General features: G+C 35.9%; 1 protein-coding gene across 1 annotated transcript in view; it reads left to right on the top strand.

Annotated features, from left to right (window-relative positions):
- Nucleotides 1-15,587, top strand: part of ARHGAP15 (Rho GTPase activating protein 15) — a 643,467-nt gene that overhangs the window by 499,454 nt on the left and 128,426 nt on the right. The window contains exon 12 of the mRNA XM_090267320.1: nt 11,065-11,199. Coding sequence (XP_090123446.1) covers nt 11,065-11,199 — 135 coding nt within the window. The remainder of the gene's footprint in view (nt 1-11,064; nt 11,200-15,587) is intronic.

Here is a 15,587-nt window from a genome sequence, read left to right on the forward strand (position 1 = left end):
ATGACAAGGTCTATCCAGAAAATGTTCAGCCATTATTAATAGAGTAAGAACAGTTTGCGCAACATCGACGTAACCTGGCAACCAAGGTGAGTGGGCTGAAATGTGCATGCATGAACAATGATGACTTCACTGTACTAGTCAGTGGGAGCAGTAGACACGGTTGAGTGGGCATGTGAACTATGTGGCCATCACATTCAAAATGACTGAGCAACTAGAGCAATGAATGTGTATCATATTTTACATTAAGCTTTAAGTTTGAACATTCCTCTGTGGACACTATTTGAATGATTCAGAAGGCTGCAGCTATGGGCAACTGGTGATTGGCAGCTTCATCATGACAACACACCCACTCATGCATCACATCCATTTTTTGGCAAAACATCAAATCACCCAGGTGACTCGGCCCGACTACAGCCCAGATTTGGTGCCCTGTGACTTCTGGCTTTTCCCAAAACTAAAGTCATCTTTGAAAGGGAAGAGATTTCAGACTGTTCAGACTGTCAATGAAATTCAGGAAAATACAGCGAGGCAGCTGATGACAATTAGGAAAACTATGTGAGGTGCCAAGGTGCCTACTTTGAAGGGGACTGAAGTGTCATTGTCCTATGTACAATATTTCTTGTATCTTGTATCTTCATCAATAAATCTCCCTATTTTTCCCATTACTTGGCTGAATACCTTCTGGACAGTCCTCGTATATCACGATAACATGTATGATGAGGTTAGCCCAAGCACATTTCTGCTCTGCTGCAAGAGGAGAGGTTCATATGGGACCAAACAAGCAGCCTGGGCTGCTTGGAAATATCTGAGACCACAATAAGTGATGTCTTTCTTTCTACAAGAGCAACTGTAGAAAACTCTCAGACTTGGGAGTTTACATTGTCATCATCATCATCATATTTATTTAAAAAGGTACTTATTAAGCAACTAATTGAGCATGTCTCTGAATTAATGAAATAAATATCAAAGTAAAGGGTAGCTCCTTCAAAGAGACAGCACAATCCTAGTAATGATGCTAAAGAGAACTTGAGAATTGGCAGGACATCAAGGGATTATATATCATTTTTTAGGCATCTCTTAATCCTCATCGTGTCTTTGTAACTGCCTTTCCACCCATACCTGTTGCTCTTAGCACAACATATGACACCTAGGAGGTGTCTCCTAAATTGTTTTAATGAATTATTATGTTAGTTAATTTAATTGATATTTTATTTGTTTGACTTGATATGGTTGATTATAATACTGAAATTTACATATATTTTATGACAATTTAATATATAATGTCAAGTCCACATGTAATAAATGGTGGAATTCCATTCATCCATTCATTTTTAGTGAGTTCATTTTTTTTCATTTGATTTGTTTCTATGTAGTTTCTTATTTCATCAGAAAACAGTTACTGTTGTTGGGCCTCATTTTCTTATTTGTAATTATTATTGTTACACATTTATTAAACATTAATATTTATTTAAACATTTCATTTTATCAGAAGTTAAATCTCACATAAGAGTCTCTCATGTGTTTAACAAAGAGTTTATGTCTATTTTTAGTCTAATTCTTTGTATCTCTCCTCATTTTACCATTTGTTACATATTTTCTCAACTGTACCATTAAAGTCACAATTTAGTATGGGCATCTGAGAATAGTTACAGTTAGCAATGAATGTACATTCTGAATGAACCATACCTTCTTAAATACTGTGATGGTAAAATAAATTGGTACACTAGCCACGAAGGCAATTTGGGAAGGTCTATCAATATTTTAATTATATACACAACATTTGATCTAGAAATTCCAGGTATTAGGAATTTGTTGAACTCACACAGGTACATACTTATTCTTACATATAAATTATATAATTACAAAATTATTCACACTGACAAGCCCTGGCTGGTTTGGCTCAGTGGATTGAGCGTCGGCCTGCGAGCTAAGTGTCGCTGGTTCGATCTTCCAGTCAGGGCACATCAGAGAAGGAAAACTCTGACTCCAAAAAACCTCCGCTGCCTTGCGGCATACCTCTTCAGGGGAAAGGCTAGGGGAGTAAACCCCGACAGAAAATCCGGAGCCGGAGTCCCTAAGGTGGTTTGACGTTGTAGTCAACACCGGCAACTCCTGCGGCGCACCTGAAGCCAAGCTGTATCGACTCCGTCTTTCCCTTGGACCCTTCAGCTGCGAAGAGAGGGGGGGTCTGCTGCATGGGCAACAGCAGACCCTCCATATCACCCTGCCCAGGCTCTGTAGCTTCAGCTTCACTGGAGAGGACACTCCAGCGTCATCGCAAGATGTCGATTCAACACGGGAGGAGACAGATACCGTGTCACTCCCGAGTCGGACTGCACAGCCATTCTCGGCGGTGCAGATAGACTCTTAAGAAGCTACACCATCGTCTCTCGAGACGGACGGCTGCCGACGACGATTCACACTGACACTGTGCAAAACATATGACAATAAAAACTGGTTAGAATTATTAGACATACATAAAATTAAATATATAGCTGTAAAAAGTAAAAATTAAAAAGCTATTTATGTCCTGATTTAAAAAATGTCTATGATGTATTGTAAGTAAGAATAAAGATGCAGAACAGCACATAGATTATATCACTGTTTGTATTTCTTTAAGAGTGGCGGTGGATGGTAATATTGTTTGTGTATAAAAAAGTCTTCGAGCCCTGACTGGTGTGGCTCAATGGATTGAGCATCCTCTTGCAAACCAAAAGGTTGCCAGTTTGAATCCCAGTCAGGGCACTTGACTGGGTTGCGGAACATGTCCCTGACTGGGGGCATATTAGAGGCACTCATCGATGTTTCTCTCACACATCCATGGTTTTCTCTCTCTCTCCCTCCCTTTATTTCTTCCTCTCTTCCCCTCTCTCTCAAAATAAATAAGTAAAATCTAAAAAGAGAAAAGAAAAAGAAAATGTCTTTGAAAAGATACATTGGAAATTGATAATAGATATTTTCTCTAGGGATATGAACTAGCAAGCTAGGGATAGACTAGAAAGATAATTTTGCAGTATACTCTCATACATTTGTAACTTTAATTTGTGTGAATACTTTATTTATTTCAAAATAAAATAAAAATTTAAAAATAACAATAAGCACCACACTTTTCATATTAAACAGTTTATACATTTTCAAGTATTATGTTACCAATTATTTTGACAATTTTGATCAACTGATTTTTTTATAGCTCTTTTGTAATAAAAACAACCCACACAGAATTATTTGTATGAATTATGATTCTCCAAAGTTATAGTAGAAAAGGACACAGACTGGTTTTATACCCCATATCTTTGAAAGCTGGAAGCCCCTGGAGTCAGACAGGTACTCTTTTGAGGTTAAAAAATTATATATATAAAACTTTTTATTCAGAAAAAATGACAATAACAAGCAGTTATTGATAATAGAATGATTTGTTAAAGAATCTATAACACTACTCTGAATTTGGAACATTGTATAATTGCAGAATTGAGGAAATAGTGTGATTCTATTAACAAAGAAACTGATGCATAGAGAGCTGGCTAGTCTGTCTAATTTCATAAAATAGTTACAAAATTTATAAATATCCTAACTCTTATTTTAGGTAACTTGGTAGAACTCTGGCTATTCTTAGGACACAAGTAGAAAGTTTACTTAACTACACCCATGAAACAATTAATCAAGAAAATTTAGGTAAAATAAAATTATTATCCCCAATAATTGTTAGAAATCTCTTCATTGTGGTTATCTTTAACACATGACAACTAACAGATGCCTCATCTTCTTATCTAGGAATAAAATGGTTTCAGTGAGTGAGAATAGCACTGTCTTAATCTACCAATTTTGTTCACCTTTTATTTTTATTTTCCTGATAGAATATTTTCAGACAGAAGACTTCTAAACTTCTAAACTAGCAAAAGCCCAGTCCTTTCCCTGCTAAATGATTCTATTTCTAAACCCACATACACCAATAATGTAATAAAGGGAATAATAAAAGCCAGAGATTATATTAGATTCTGGAAATATTTTGCCAAAGTCTCACTAACAAAAAAGGAAGTGTCCAAAAATAGAAATTTTAATAATGTTATAACAATCCTATACTAGAACTTTTATATATGTTACTTTACTTAATTCTCACACAACATTAGGAGGGAGAGATGACAGGTCTCATTAGAGAAGTGGCGAACTACCACATTAAGAACATCTGTATATTTGCCTATGTTTTCTATATATGGGCATTTACAGGACTTAGTTATACTTATTTCCTAGATATCATTATGAGATATGTTTTGACCTGAACTTCTGCTTGATATTTACAAATGTAATATAACTTAGAGGGAACAAATAGCAATGGTGTTGAAATTTAGAGTAGACAGGAAGGATACTCAAAAATGACTTTGTTGAAATTTACTCCTATGAATTCTCTATTCCTCGAGTATGTAATGTATAAAATCATCCATGGAATTCAAGGAAATTTAGAATCTGTTTAGAAAAGATGATCAAATAAAATGAACCATTGTATATAGTGTCTGCAGAGTACAAAAAGCCTTTGACTGAATGGAAATAAGAGCAGTGTTGGGAGCTCTGAGTATGGGAGGAATTAAAGAAATATACAAGTATATTGGTACCATGATATACAAGGTGTGTACTTTCTTAAAATTTGTGATCCCAACAAATAGTCAATTCATTGTTGTTGTTGTTGTTGTTGTTTTTAGAATCTGAACAAGACTACCTCTCCTCAATGCCTAGACCAAAAAATAAAAATAAAAAAGAGTATCTAGAAGCCTGTAGAGAAGCATAATATCAGTAGCATTACTTTATAAGGTGGCTTTATACATGGAGTTATGATTGTGGGAATATGTTTTTTGTTATGCCATTAAAATTTTTAAATGCACAAAACAATTACTTTTTGTTATACTTTCAATCTGTGGTGGTTGCTTCACAAGTTTCAGATGTACCTATTTATTATGTTATTATAATATTTTCATTCAAATGATATCTGAGGAAAAAATAAAAATAAGACATTTTTGTTTCTGACTCAGTTTCTATACTAAACATAGAAGTCTGCTCCACCTCCTTAAAAGGGAATAAGTAAAGATATTTTATATTGGCCTGTGCTATTATTTGCTGCCTTGGCCTTCTTAAGTGATATCCAAAGAAATATATACAACCTGATGTAATAAAAAGAAAGCCAACATGGCATTCCAAAATATCTCATTGGGTATTAAGAAATAAAAACTTTTATTTTATTTTTTAAGTTTTAGTATCTTATAAAGTTTCTGTTAATTTTCTTGGTTCCTCACAGTTCAGGGGGCTAAAATTTGAGGATCAAAGTGTTGACAAGCTCACTTTCTTCTAAGGTCACTTGTCTTGGCTTGTAGATGGTCTTCTTCTTGTGTCTTCACATGGTTTTCCTTTTATTCATATCTGTATTGTAGCCTCCTCTTCTTACAAAGGACACCAGTCATATTGGATTATGGTCCATCCATCTGACCTCATTTTATCTTAATTATCTCTCTAAAAGATTTATCTTCAAATACAGTCACATTATGAGATACTGGGGCTTAGAACTTTAATATATGAATAAGGAGGTAGGGACACAATTTAGAATACAACAGACCACATATTTGGAGTGATAGTCGTTGAGTTTATTGAGTTTGTTCCTGCTTGTCTATGGGACAAAAATAAGATGTAAAATGTCTAGAGTATGATCAATATTAACTTAAGCAGTATTTCTGAGCACCTGGTGAAGCCCACTCCTTTGAGGAATATAAAGCACCTCAACAGCTGTAGCTTTGAAAAGCACATAATACAGTCCCTGGTATGTAGTCTCAATTGAATCTATGTTTGTTTAATAAAAATTAAATGAATGAATAGATTAACTGGCCAACTGGTCTAGTTTCTGAAGAATGTCCTCACTAAAGTCTCATGTTATACTCAAGGTATTATAGAAGCAGTTTTAGCAAGTACAGCATGAAAAGATTCTGCTTTGGCCATAGGGTTTACATTACCAAGTTTGAGAATTTGGAACCTCTCCAATCCACCAGAAATCAACTGGCACTTTAAGTAGCCAACATAACAGGAAAGGCTGAGCTAGATGAATGATTCAATGAACTTCCTTTTGATCCTCTCTTTAAACACTAAACTAAAAATCAACTATACCCTTATAGATAAACAGAGTGTTTTATCCACTTTAATATCTAATCTTCCAGTTTAATTTTATGACCAAACATGTTATTATTTTTCAGATCTATAGTCCCTCTGGCTTCTCTTTCATTCACGATGTGACTTTCATGTACCCAACAGGCCTTTCAGATAAGGTTTCCAAATGGTCATCAGCACTGGAACAGATACCGCATTCTTTGTGAGAGTTTCACAACATAATAAGTTCCTGTCACTATATTAATGAAATCAGAGCTATTCTCTCCATATCCTGGGAAAGTTAGGGTATCTTTTCCTCTATTTTATTACAACAGTGAAAGAGGCTTTAAAAGTGCCATGGGAAGAAATTACAAGGTAAAAATGCACTTCTTTTTCAATACACAAAGAATTACCTCTTTATTCTTATGTTACTATTCAAGTCTGGATGGTTCAAGTTATCTGCAACCACATTTCAACCAATATTGAGTTGATATAGTGAATTTAGTTAAAATCAGACCTGATATTGCAGCTTCTGGTTACACCAATCTATAGAGTAATATATAATACAAGAGAAAAGTGGTGATTAAACTATTTCTTGTATTTATTTATTACTTTTAATTTACTTTTGTGGGGGAGATGTCACATAGGGAGGAAGTTGCTACTGGAATGTAGTAGACAGAGGCCAGGAATGCTGCCAAACATCCTACAATGTGGAGGGCAGTCCCTGATGGCAAAGAATTTATTAGTGATATTTAGATGCGTATTTTTCCTTGTAAATTACTATGACCTACTGTGGCTATCAAAGGTCCATCTTTCCATTCTTCTTTTTAAGAAATATTGTTCCTAATAGCTATTGTCAAATTTTTCCTTCACATATAATTGTTTTAGCTTGATATAGATACATTTTTACTTTAAAAATGAAGTACACAAAAGACCCTTCAAAAAAAAGCATTTCAAGATGTCCTTGTTTACATAAAACATTTAGGTATATTCTTTGCAATTTCATAAAACTCACACGGTATTTAGATTTTGGAGTTTTATCCATCTTCAACTCTGTTTAAATGCCTTAAACCAAAAGCCATGACCAAAATGGATTTAAGATAGCCTATGTAAAAGGTCAGCAGAAACCAGCACAGATTAAGAGAATGAGGATCCTGAGGTATCTTGATTTAACCAGACTTCCTCACAGTCAAGTTTTCATATGAAAAACTGTATCATGCTGAGGCAAATCCTCTGAAACAACCAGGATGGCTTATAATGTTTGCTCAGTATTTCCAGTGCCTTAATCTCTTACATAGTTTTGGTCTTCATTCACGTTCCTCATCATATTGGCTTCCTGGATATGTCTGTTTCCAAATGTTTTTCAGATATGTTTTCTCATTGGATACCAACAAATATCCTTCTAACGTCTTCATTTCACAAATGAATGGATATATAATGGACTAGCAGTAAATCCAGGCCTGGTGTTTTGTATCTTTCTCACTCTATCATGTCCTTTTTACTCCATCACCACAGAACAATTTGCCCCATTTTTCTGCCCCTTTCCTAATGCAGTTTCTTTTTTATTGCCAATTTATTTTGTATCTCTTTATATAAAAAGCTGTTTCTTCTACAAGTAAGTAATTAGAAAAGATGAGTCAGTTTACAGATAAAAGCATAGTGTCAAGTAAGACATTTAGGGATAAAATCTAAAAGTCGCTATCTGTGAAGTAATAGTAAATCTGTTACCACTGGCAATTTACCTTTTCCCTTTCAACTTCTTCTGCCACGTTGATGTCTGAACATAGTGGTTTGTGGGGGATGTAGGACAGGCAGTGGGGTTTATTGGCTCCTTAGCCACGATTCATCACTTGTCAGGCATGAAAAAGTTACTTAATCTACCCATCCCTCCTTTTCCCTGTCTGTGAAATGGAGGTGATGATAACAATATCATGGACCTCATTTTCTTATTGAAAAACATTATATTAGATAACAAATGTAAAGTGAATAGCATAGTCCTTACTAAAATGTGAGCACTAAGTAATTGTTGGTTTGTTTTTTGAAGCAAAGAACCTTAAAATGTAGTCATGTGAATTTTGTCCGAAAATGGTTTTGATTTTGTCAATAAAAATTACCAACTCTTAAGGTCATATTGAAGACATCCCACTGGTGTGTATCTAGTTTTCTAGTTCTCTCTCTACCTCAGGTCAACTTCATAAATCAATATTCATTGAGTAACTTCTACAGACTCTTATAGGCTTTACTAGAGTGGTTCTAAACTGGGGATAACTTTGCACAACAAGGAGATATTTGGAAATATACGGAGATATCTTTCATCATCAGCACTGGGAATTGCTACTGGCATCAGGTGGGTTGAGGCCAAGGATGCTACTAAACATCCAAAAATTCAGGACTGCCCCCACAACCAACAGTTATCCAACCCCAAATGTCAGTAGTGCATACTGTTTAGAAACCCTACTCTTCTGGAAAAGGAAGAAGCATAAGACATCATCGTCACTGCTAGCAGTTTATCTATAAAATTCACAATCATTTGAATTAACTGATGTTTATGTGAACATGATTAATATCAATGGCATTTGCAATCAGTCACACAACTACTATGTTTGTTCTTGTTTTCTTACTCACGATGAATTCTTTTTTTTTTTTTTTTTTTTTTACTTGAATGCTTTCCTCTGACAATCTCAAACCTATCTATCAGAATGGCATTTCATGCTGGACTTTTCTGATAAATTTTTGGTAGAGATAGTTGTATATGTGAGCACATGTGTGTGTGTGTGTGTGTGTGTGTGTGTGTAGGTTTTCACTTAAAGTTCAGTGCCAAAACTACAGTACTTACACATTTTCTAAGTGTTTTAAGCAATAAGTTGTACAACATTTTTAGAACATGTGTTAAGCTATTTCTCTAAGAATGAAGCTCTTAACAAAACATAAGCACTCTGCATGAGATCTTAGCAGCAAAGTGCTTAAAAGATAAAGTAAGAATTGGTACCATGGGAAGAACACCAGCTGTAGAGCGCACAGGTCCATTATGAGAAGTATGGTAGTGGGTAGGGAGAAAATGATTTAATCAGGAGTAAAACCAATTTTATTATAAGGGCACGCAGGGGGTGTGGCACCATAGTGAGAAGGACATTTCAAAATATCTGACAGATTTCAACAATGTGAAAACCCCGTTCTTTAAAGTGACAGTAAACCCCATCAGGTCTCCCTTTTTGATGCTATTGTTAACAGTTGACTGTTTAAAGCTGGCCTGCTAAGATGCTGTCGTCCTGTTTCAATAGTGTGCAGCCAAATAAAAGACTAATTGTTGAAATACAATCAATCACAAATGATTGCAAGGCAGAAAGAATGTCTCCTCTATTGGTTTTCTTGTGGATTGTATTATTGTGTTATGATTGAGGTAGGAATGATGACTGAAAAAAATAGAGAGAAACAGCCCATCTAAAATACACAGATCCACCTTCATTGCTTCTCATTGCAAACATCCTAGTTAGCAGAAACATCACTTACCAGCCCTGGAAATAATAGTCCATTTAGACAAGAAGATCTGATAAAGATTTCAGTTAACATTTTTAAAAGGACATGAACAGTATTAGCAAAACAGTTCACACAGAGATTCCCTACAATGATAAATCTCAGCCTTTATATATATATATATGTATATGTATATATATATATATATATTTATTTATTTATTTTTATTTTTATTTTTTTGGTGCAAATTCTTGTCTACCTTGAAAAACTGACACCAAGAGGGCATGTGAATGTGAGCTTAATACACTGGTAAAGAAACAAAATTCCAGTTGACCAAATACCTGTTAAGTTCTTGCCAGGATATTCAGCGTTTCAATTAACCCTTAGGTTGTCCAAAATGATTAGCTTTAGTTTTCATTAGGCCTAGAATCCCAAAATCTTTTTTATGTCACATGTTTAGAAAGACACATCTGATGGATCAGCAGCAATGCTTTTCTGCCTTGTCTCCTTTTAGTTGTATGTAAGGATGTCGTTTTCAGACCCTATTATACACACTTCTTGGGTGAAAATGATTCTAGGCTTTCATATTGAGAGCAAAAAGGAAAATAATCATTGCCCAACATCTCTTTACATCTTCTAAAAACTTCATTTTGTCATTTATTTTCTTTAACATTGAAATGTTTCAACTCATCCAGGCTTCCAAAGCAAGCATTTCTGTTGTTACTAAGAGCAGTTGGTAAGCATTTGTGGTTTGTCTTTAGTGTGTTATCATTTTTGACAGATTTGCATAGCCTACACAGGCCAACAGGGGTCTGTCTAATATTGTTGCTGGGTACATTTTCCTCGATGAGATGAAAACCAAAAAAAAAAAAACAGATATTTTTGAAGCAGTAAGAAAAAATTAATATCCTTTCTCACTCAGTATTCTATTCCTTGTTGACTTTATATTCAGAAAAAAAAAGAAAGAAAGAAAGTGTTACCCATTATTCCCTTGTACATAGCAAGGCTGACACATGTAAAGCAATAACTCATTTTCTATTGCCATGTTTAGCATATGTCTCCTGTTGGCTCAGCGAGGCCTTTAGGCCGGTCCCTTGAGCCGGCCATCATTGGCAACTCTTAGCCCCTCGGCCTCAAAACCAAATAGCTTTGAACCACGTTGAGCTGTGATGCTAATTTTCATACTGATGCATTATGGGAATAAATGTATCTGACATACTGTGTCAATAGCACTGTCTCTTTGTGTCTCTTGTTTTTTTTGTTAGCTGCATTCCTACAGATGGTATTCCATTGAAAATGTTTCCTTCCTAAGGAAAAAGGGGGAAAAAAAACATGCACAGCACCAAACCTCTAGGTGCAGAAGGCTGTTAACAGTTGCTGATGATAGTAGGCAAACATTAACATAATAATTAGTGTCTTGTAATTGTTTCATTAAAACCAGTTGTTCCATTTCTCCTCGTGTTTTCCCAGAAGAGAAGCTGAATTTGGACGACAGCCAGTGGGAGGACATCCACGTTGTCACCGGAGCACTGAAGATGTTTTTCCGGGAGCTGCCTGAGCCGCTCTTCCCTTACAGCTTCTTTGAGCAGTTTGTGGAAGCGATCAGTAAGTACCTCACACATAGGAGCAGTTGGTGGAATAAGCTGGCAGCGTGGAATTATTAAGTAAATAATAAGAATGTCGATAATAGCAATCATGGAGATAATAATATTCCCAATGATCCACGTCCTTCATTTTAGCATTTGGGTTTTTGATGGTTTATTTTTATTTCTGGTCCTGTGATATCATCTTTTTATGTAAATGAGGGGAAAACATTAGACATTCTATTTAGGGTAACTAATTTTCAACCAAACTTCCTTGAATGAAAATAGCTTCTCATAGACTCTGCTTTAAAGGGGTCACCATTGGTACCCCAAACCTCTTCCTTTATACTGTCAGAATTGCAGTGAATTTGACTGAGTACAACAGGATCTTTAAAAAGAACCTCAGTGCATTAAATATTACACTTCATAAAGAGGTGTTAAATCATCAACTGAAGTGTCATCTTCTCTTCACTCACTCACCTTCCCCCCACCAACACTGGTAAAATAGCTATAATTTGCTTATGAGCAGTGCATTAAATTAAGTAATGGCAAGTTTCTTCTATTAAACTGGTGACCTGGTGGGAGGCTGAGTTATATCACTTACTAGCCAATTGTCATTTTACACTCTATGAAGCTTCCTTTTCTATTGCTCTCTCATTCATAAAACACACACACACACTTTATTACATGAATGAATGAATGAATGAAAATTTTTCCAAATGCAGTGAAACTTCTGCTATTGATTCTCAGAGAAGTGAGTCCTAGTTCATCTCTAAATTTAACAGCTTAGGGTCCACTTGCTATGTAACTGTGACAGCTTGGAAAAAGTTCCCTGGCAGTAAGCTGATTCAAGGAAGAAAAAGAAAGAAGAAAGAAAGGTAAAATTAAAAAGCCTGCAAGCCTGGCAGGAGATTAATTAAGGTCCAAACAAGAAAAATATGCAAGAAAAAAATGCTCTACTTAGGAGGTCTGATCTTGGCTGGTGGTGTGTGCTATGTTCCCATTAATGGGAGTGGGGATTTGGGGAGCCCATGTTGGAGAACAGCCCCTCAATATGTCCTTTTATTCTGTTTTTTATTTCACAAAATAAAAGTTCTGGCAAAATGATATAGACAGGAATAAAGCAGAGTTAATTCTCTCAAATTCTTTCTCTTGTTGTCTGCTTATGATTTAAGATTGTGTTGTTGTTGTGTTGAGGCTGGTATACATAGTAGCTATGCTCAAACTATTGGTTTTGAGGTTAGGCTGGAGCTCTTATCTCCTGTCATAACATTTTATTTCATGAGTCCTCTGCTTCTCAAGAAAAACAATATTTTATAGTTCCCAGACTCTTTTAACTTAAAAAAAGGAATAAAGAAAAAATAAATAAGCATGCATTTCCATAACAGCTGATTCTGATATTCTGTCTTGGAACACATGGCATGGATACACTCACAATTATAGGACAGTATTCTGGTAGGAAATTGGAGAGACTTGTATTTGGGCACTATCTCTATTTATGTATATTTAAAGAAGTCATACAAATTTCACATAATTATTTCCATATTTTAAGTGAAGATTATGTTATCTGGAAACATACTGTACCTGTGCTGATTTGAGGTCTGTTATACAAGATACCCATTAGTTAAGTTTCCCTTAGTTTACCTGATTTTAATGATATTAGGCAAGCCATTCCATTAGCTTAAAAGATGCAGGAAGCAGGCCCTCAGAACTCAGGTGAGAGTGTGTTCTTTGAATTTACAGAAAGAGTAGAACCTTCTCTATACTATCCTAGGACTCAGGTCCAAACTGTACAGAATTTCAGAAACACTGGCATGGTCAGAACAAAGCAGAGTTGAGGTAGGAAGCATGCCATTGTGACAATGACTGTTGTCAGCACTTGTAAAACAGGTGATGGTGAGAATGGATGAAATAGTGTTTAAGAAGGTGCTTTTGTAATGTAAGATACTGTATAAATGCTAACATTATTTGCAATCAACTAGAAGTAAAGAGACAAGAGAGTTTTCCTTCATTGTTCAGACAAAGAGAAGCAATTTGAGCAAGCTTGCCTTATCTAACTCACCACAGAATATAACTAATATGTAAAATGAAAGGACTAATCAACAGGGTAATAGGTCTGACAAATATGTTATGATGATGGACAAAAGCATATGTTTACTAACCCATGTATTTTTGGCATAACCTTGAATTAATTTTTGTGTTCTAAACTCAGCTCTTGGTTGTAAATCACATTGAAATATCTTCAAGAAATGAGAGAATAGTCACCTAATTCCTTGGCAATGATTAAACCATACCAGAGGGAGGATTTTTACCCCATTGTATGCCAATTGAGTAAAAAAAATCTTTCAAAATATAAAATGTAAATTTGAAAATATTAATATTCACCTAGTCCCAGAGGGATGCTGAGATTTATCATAGCCCTCACTGCCTCTTGTAAAATCTGTATGGTGAGAAACTCAACAAACTTGACCAAGAGTTCTTGGCTTTTTATAAAACGAGTTAACCAGGACTCGACCCAATAAAGTAAACTCACAGGGGAGGTGACCATATATGTTGGCTCTTTGGCCATTCTCATCTTCCTCTTCTGTGCCCTCTGTGGTCAGAAGTTTGACTGACCTTAGCCAGCTATATTTCACAGGTACTCTTGAGGATTGTCTTCCTGCTACTGTATCCAGTAGAAACCAACACTAGTAGATAGCAGGAGGAAAGGAAAGAAAAAGTAAGCCAGTTTACTAGTTGACTCCCCCACTCCCTCTCTCTTGCCCATCCATCTGCCCTGGTTGGCTTCTCTATCTGAAGATCAATCTCCTTCATGGATCCAGTTTGGGTTGGACAGACTCACTCTGGTTCCAGCTTCTGTCGTATGATGTGGAACCTCCTCCTTTTGCCCCTCCATTATGGTAGTGACTTACTGCAATGGCTAGTGTTTTGATTTCTTCTCTCTTCCTTATTTGGCTATTAGCTTCTTCATTACAAGGATAACCAGTTCCCTCCATCAAAACAATTTGCTCTGTTGGTATAAATACCTGAAGTGCTTTCTGTTTTTCAGTTTAAACACTTGCAGAACACCATGCCAGTCAATGTCATAGTTCATGTAGCTATAATATTATTTTTTGAATGTTTTATTGATTATGCTATTACAGTTGTCCCAATTTCTTTTCCCTTTGCTCCCCTCCACCTAGCAACCACCCTCTCTCCAGCATCCCAACCCCCTTAGTTTATGTCCATGGGTCATGCATATAAGTTCTTTGACTTTACCCTTTCTTGTACTATTCTTAACACCTCCCTGTCTATTCTGCACCCTCTTACTATGCTTCTTAATTCTTGCACCATTTCCCTCCTTTTCCACCTTTCCCCCTCCCAGCTGACAGCACTCCACATGCTTCCCATACCTATGATTCTATTCCCACTCTGGTTGTCTGCTTAGTTTGTTTTTGTTTTTAATTTTTAGATTCAGTTGTTGATAGTTGTGAGTTTGTTGTCATTTTAGTGTTCATAGTTTTGATCTTCTTTTTCTTAAATAAGTCTGTTTAACATTCCATATAATAACTTGGTGATGATGAACTCTTTTAGCTTTACCTTGTCTGGGAAGCATTTTATGTGCCCTTCCATTCTAAATGTTAGCTTTGCTGGATAGAGTAATCTTGACTGTATGTCCTTGCTTCTCATCACTTTGAATATTTTCTGTCAGTCCCTTCTTATGTGCAAAGTTTCTTTTGAGAAATCAGCTGATAGTCTTATAGGTACCCTCTTCTTTTCTCTTGTTGCTTTTAAGATTCTCTCTTTATCCTTAACCTTTAGCATTTTAATTATAATGTGTCTTGGTGTGATTCTCCCTTGGTCTAGTTTGTTTAGGACTCTCTGGGTCTGTATGTCTATTTCCTTCCCCAAATTAGTGAAGTTTGCCTTCATTATTTTTTCACATAATTTTTCAATTTTTTGCTCTTCCTCTTCTCCTTCTGGCACCCCTGTGATGTGGATGTTGGCACATTTAAAGCTATCCCAGAGGTTTCTAAGCCTCTCTTCATTTTTTTTCAATTCTTGTTTCCTCCTTCTGTACTGGTTGACTGTTTATTTCTTCCTTATGTTCCAGTTCATTGATCTGAACCCTGGTTTCCTTTCCTTCAACACTAGTTTCATGTGGATTTTCCTTCATTTCACTTACTATAGCCTTTATATCTTCCCTGTCATGCTTAATCTTTTCTGTCAAATCTGTGAGCATCTTTACCACCAGTGCTTTATACTATGCATCTGTTAGGTTGGCTATCTCCTCGTTGCTCAGTTCTCCTACTGAACCTTGATCTGCTGCACCCCACCCCCTTTTGGGCTGTACTTCTCTGTCTCCTCATCTTGATAGCTTTCTATGTTTGCCTCTCTGTCTTAGGTAGAGTTGTCACACCTGTTATGTTG

The sequence above is a fragment of the Furipterus horrens genome, unplaced genomic scaffold (genome assembly GCF_987537825.1).
Source record: "Furipterus horrens unplaced genomic scaffold, mFurHor1.1.pri manual_scaffold_1, whole genome shotgun sequence".
NCBI lineage: Eukaryota > Metazoa > Chordata > Mammalia > Chiroptera > Furipteridae > Furipterus > Furipterus horrens.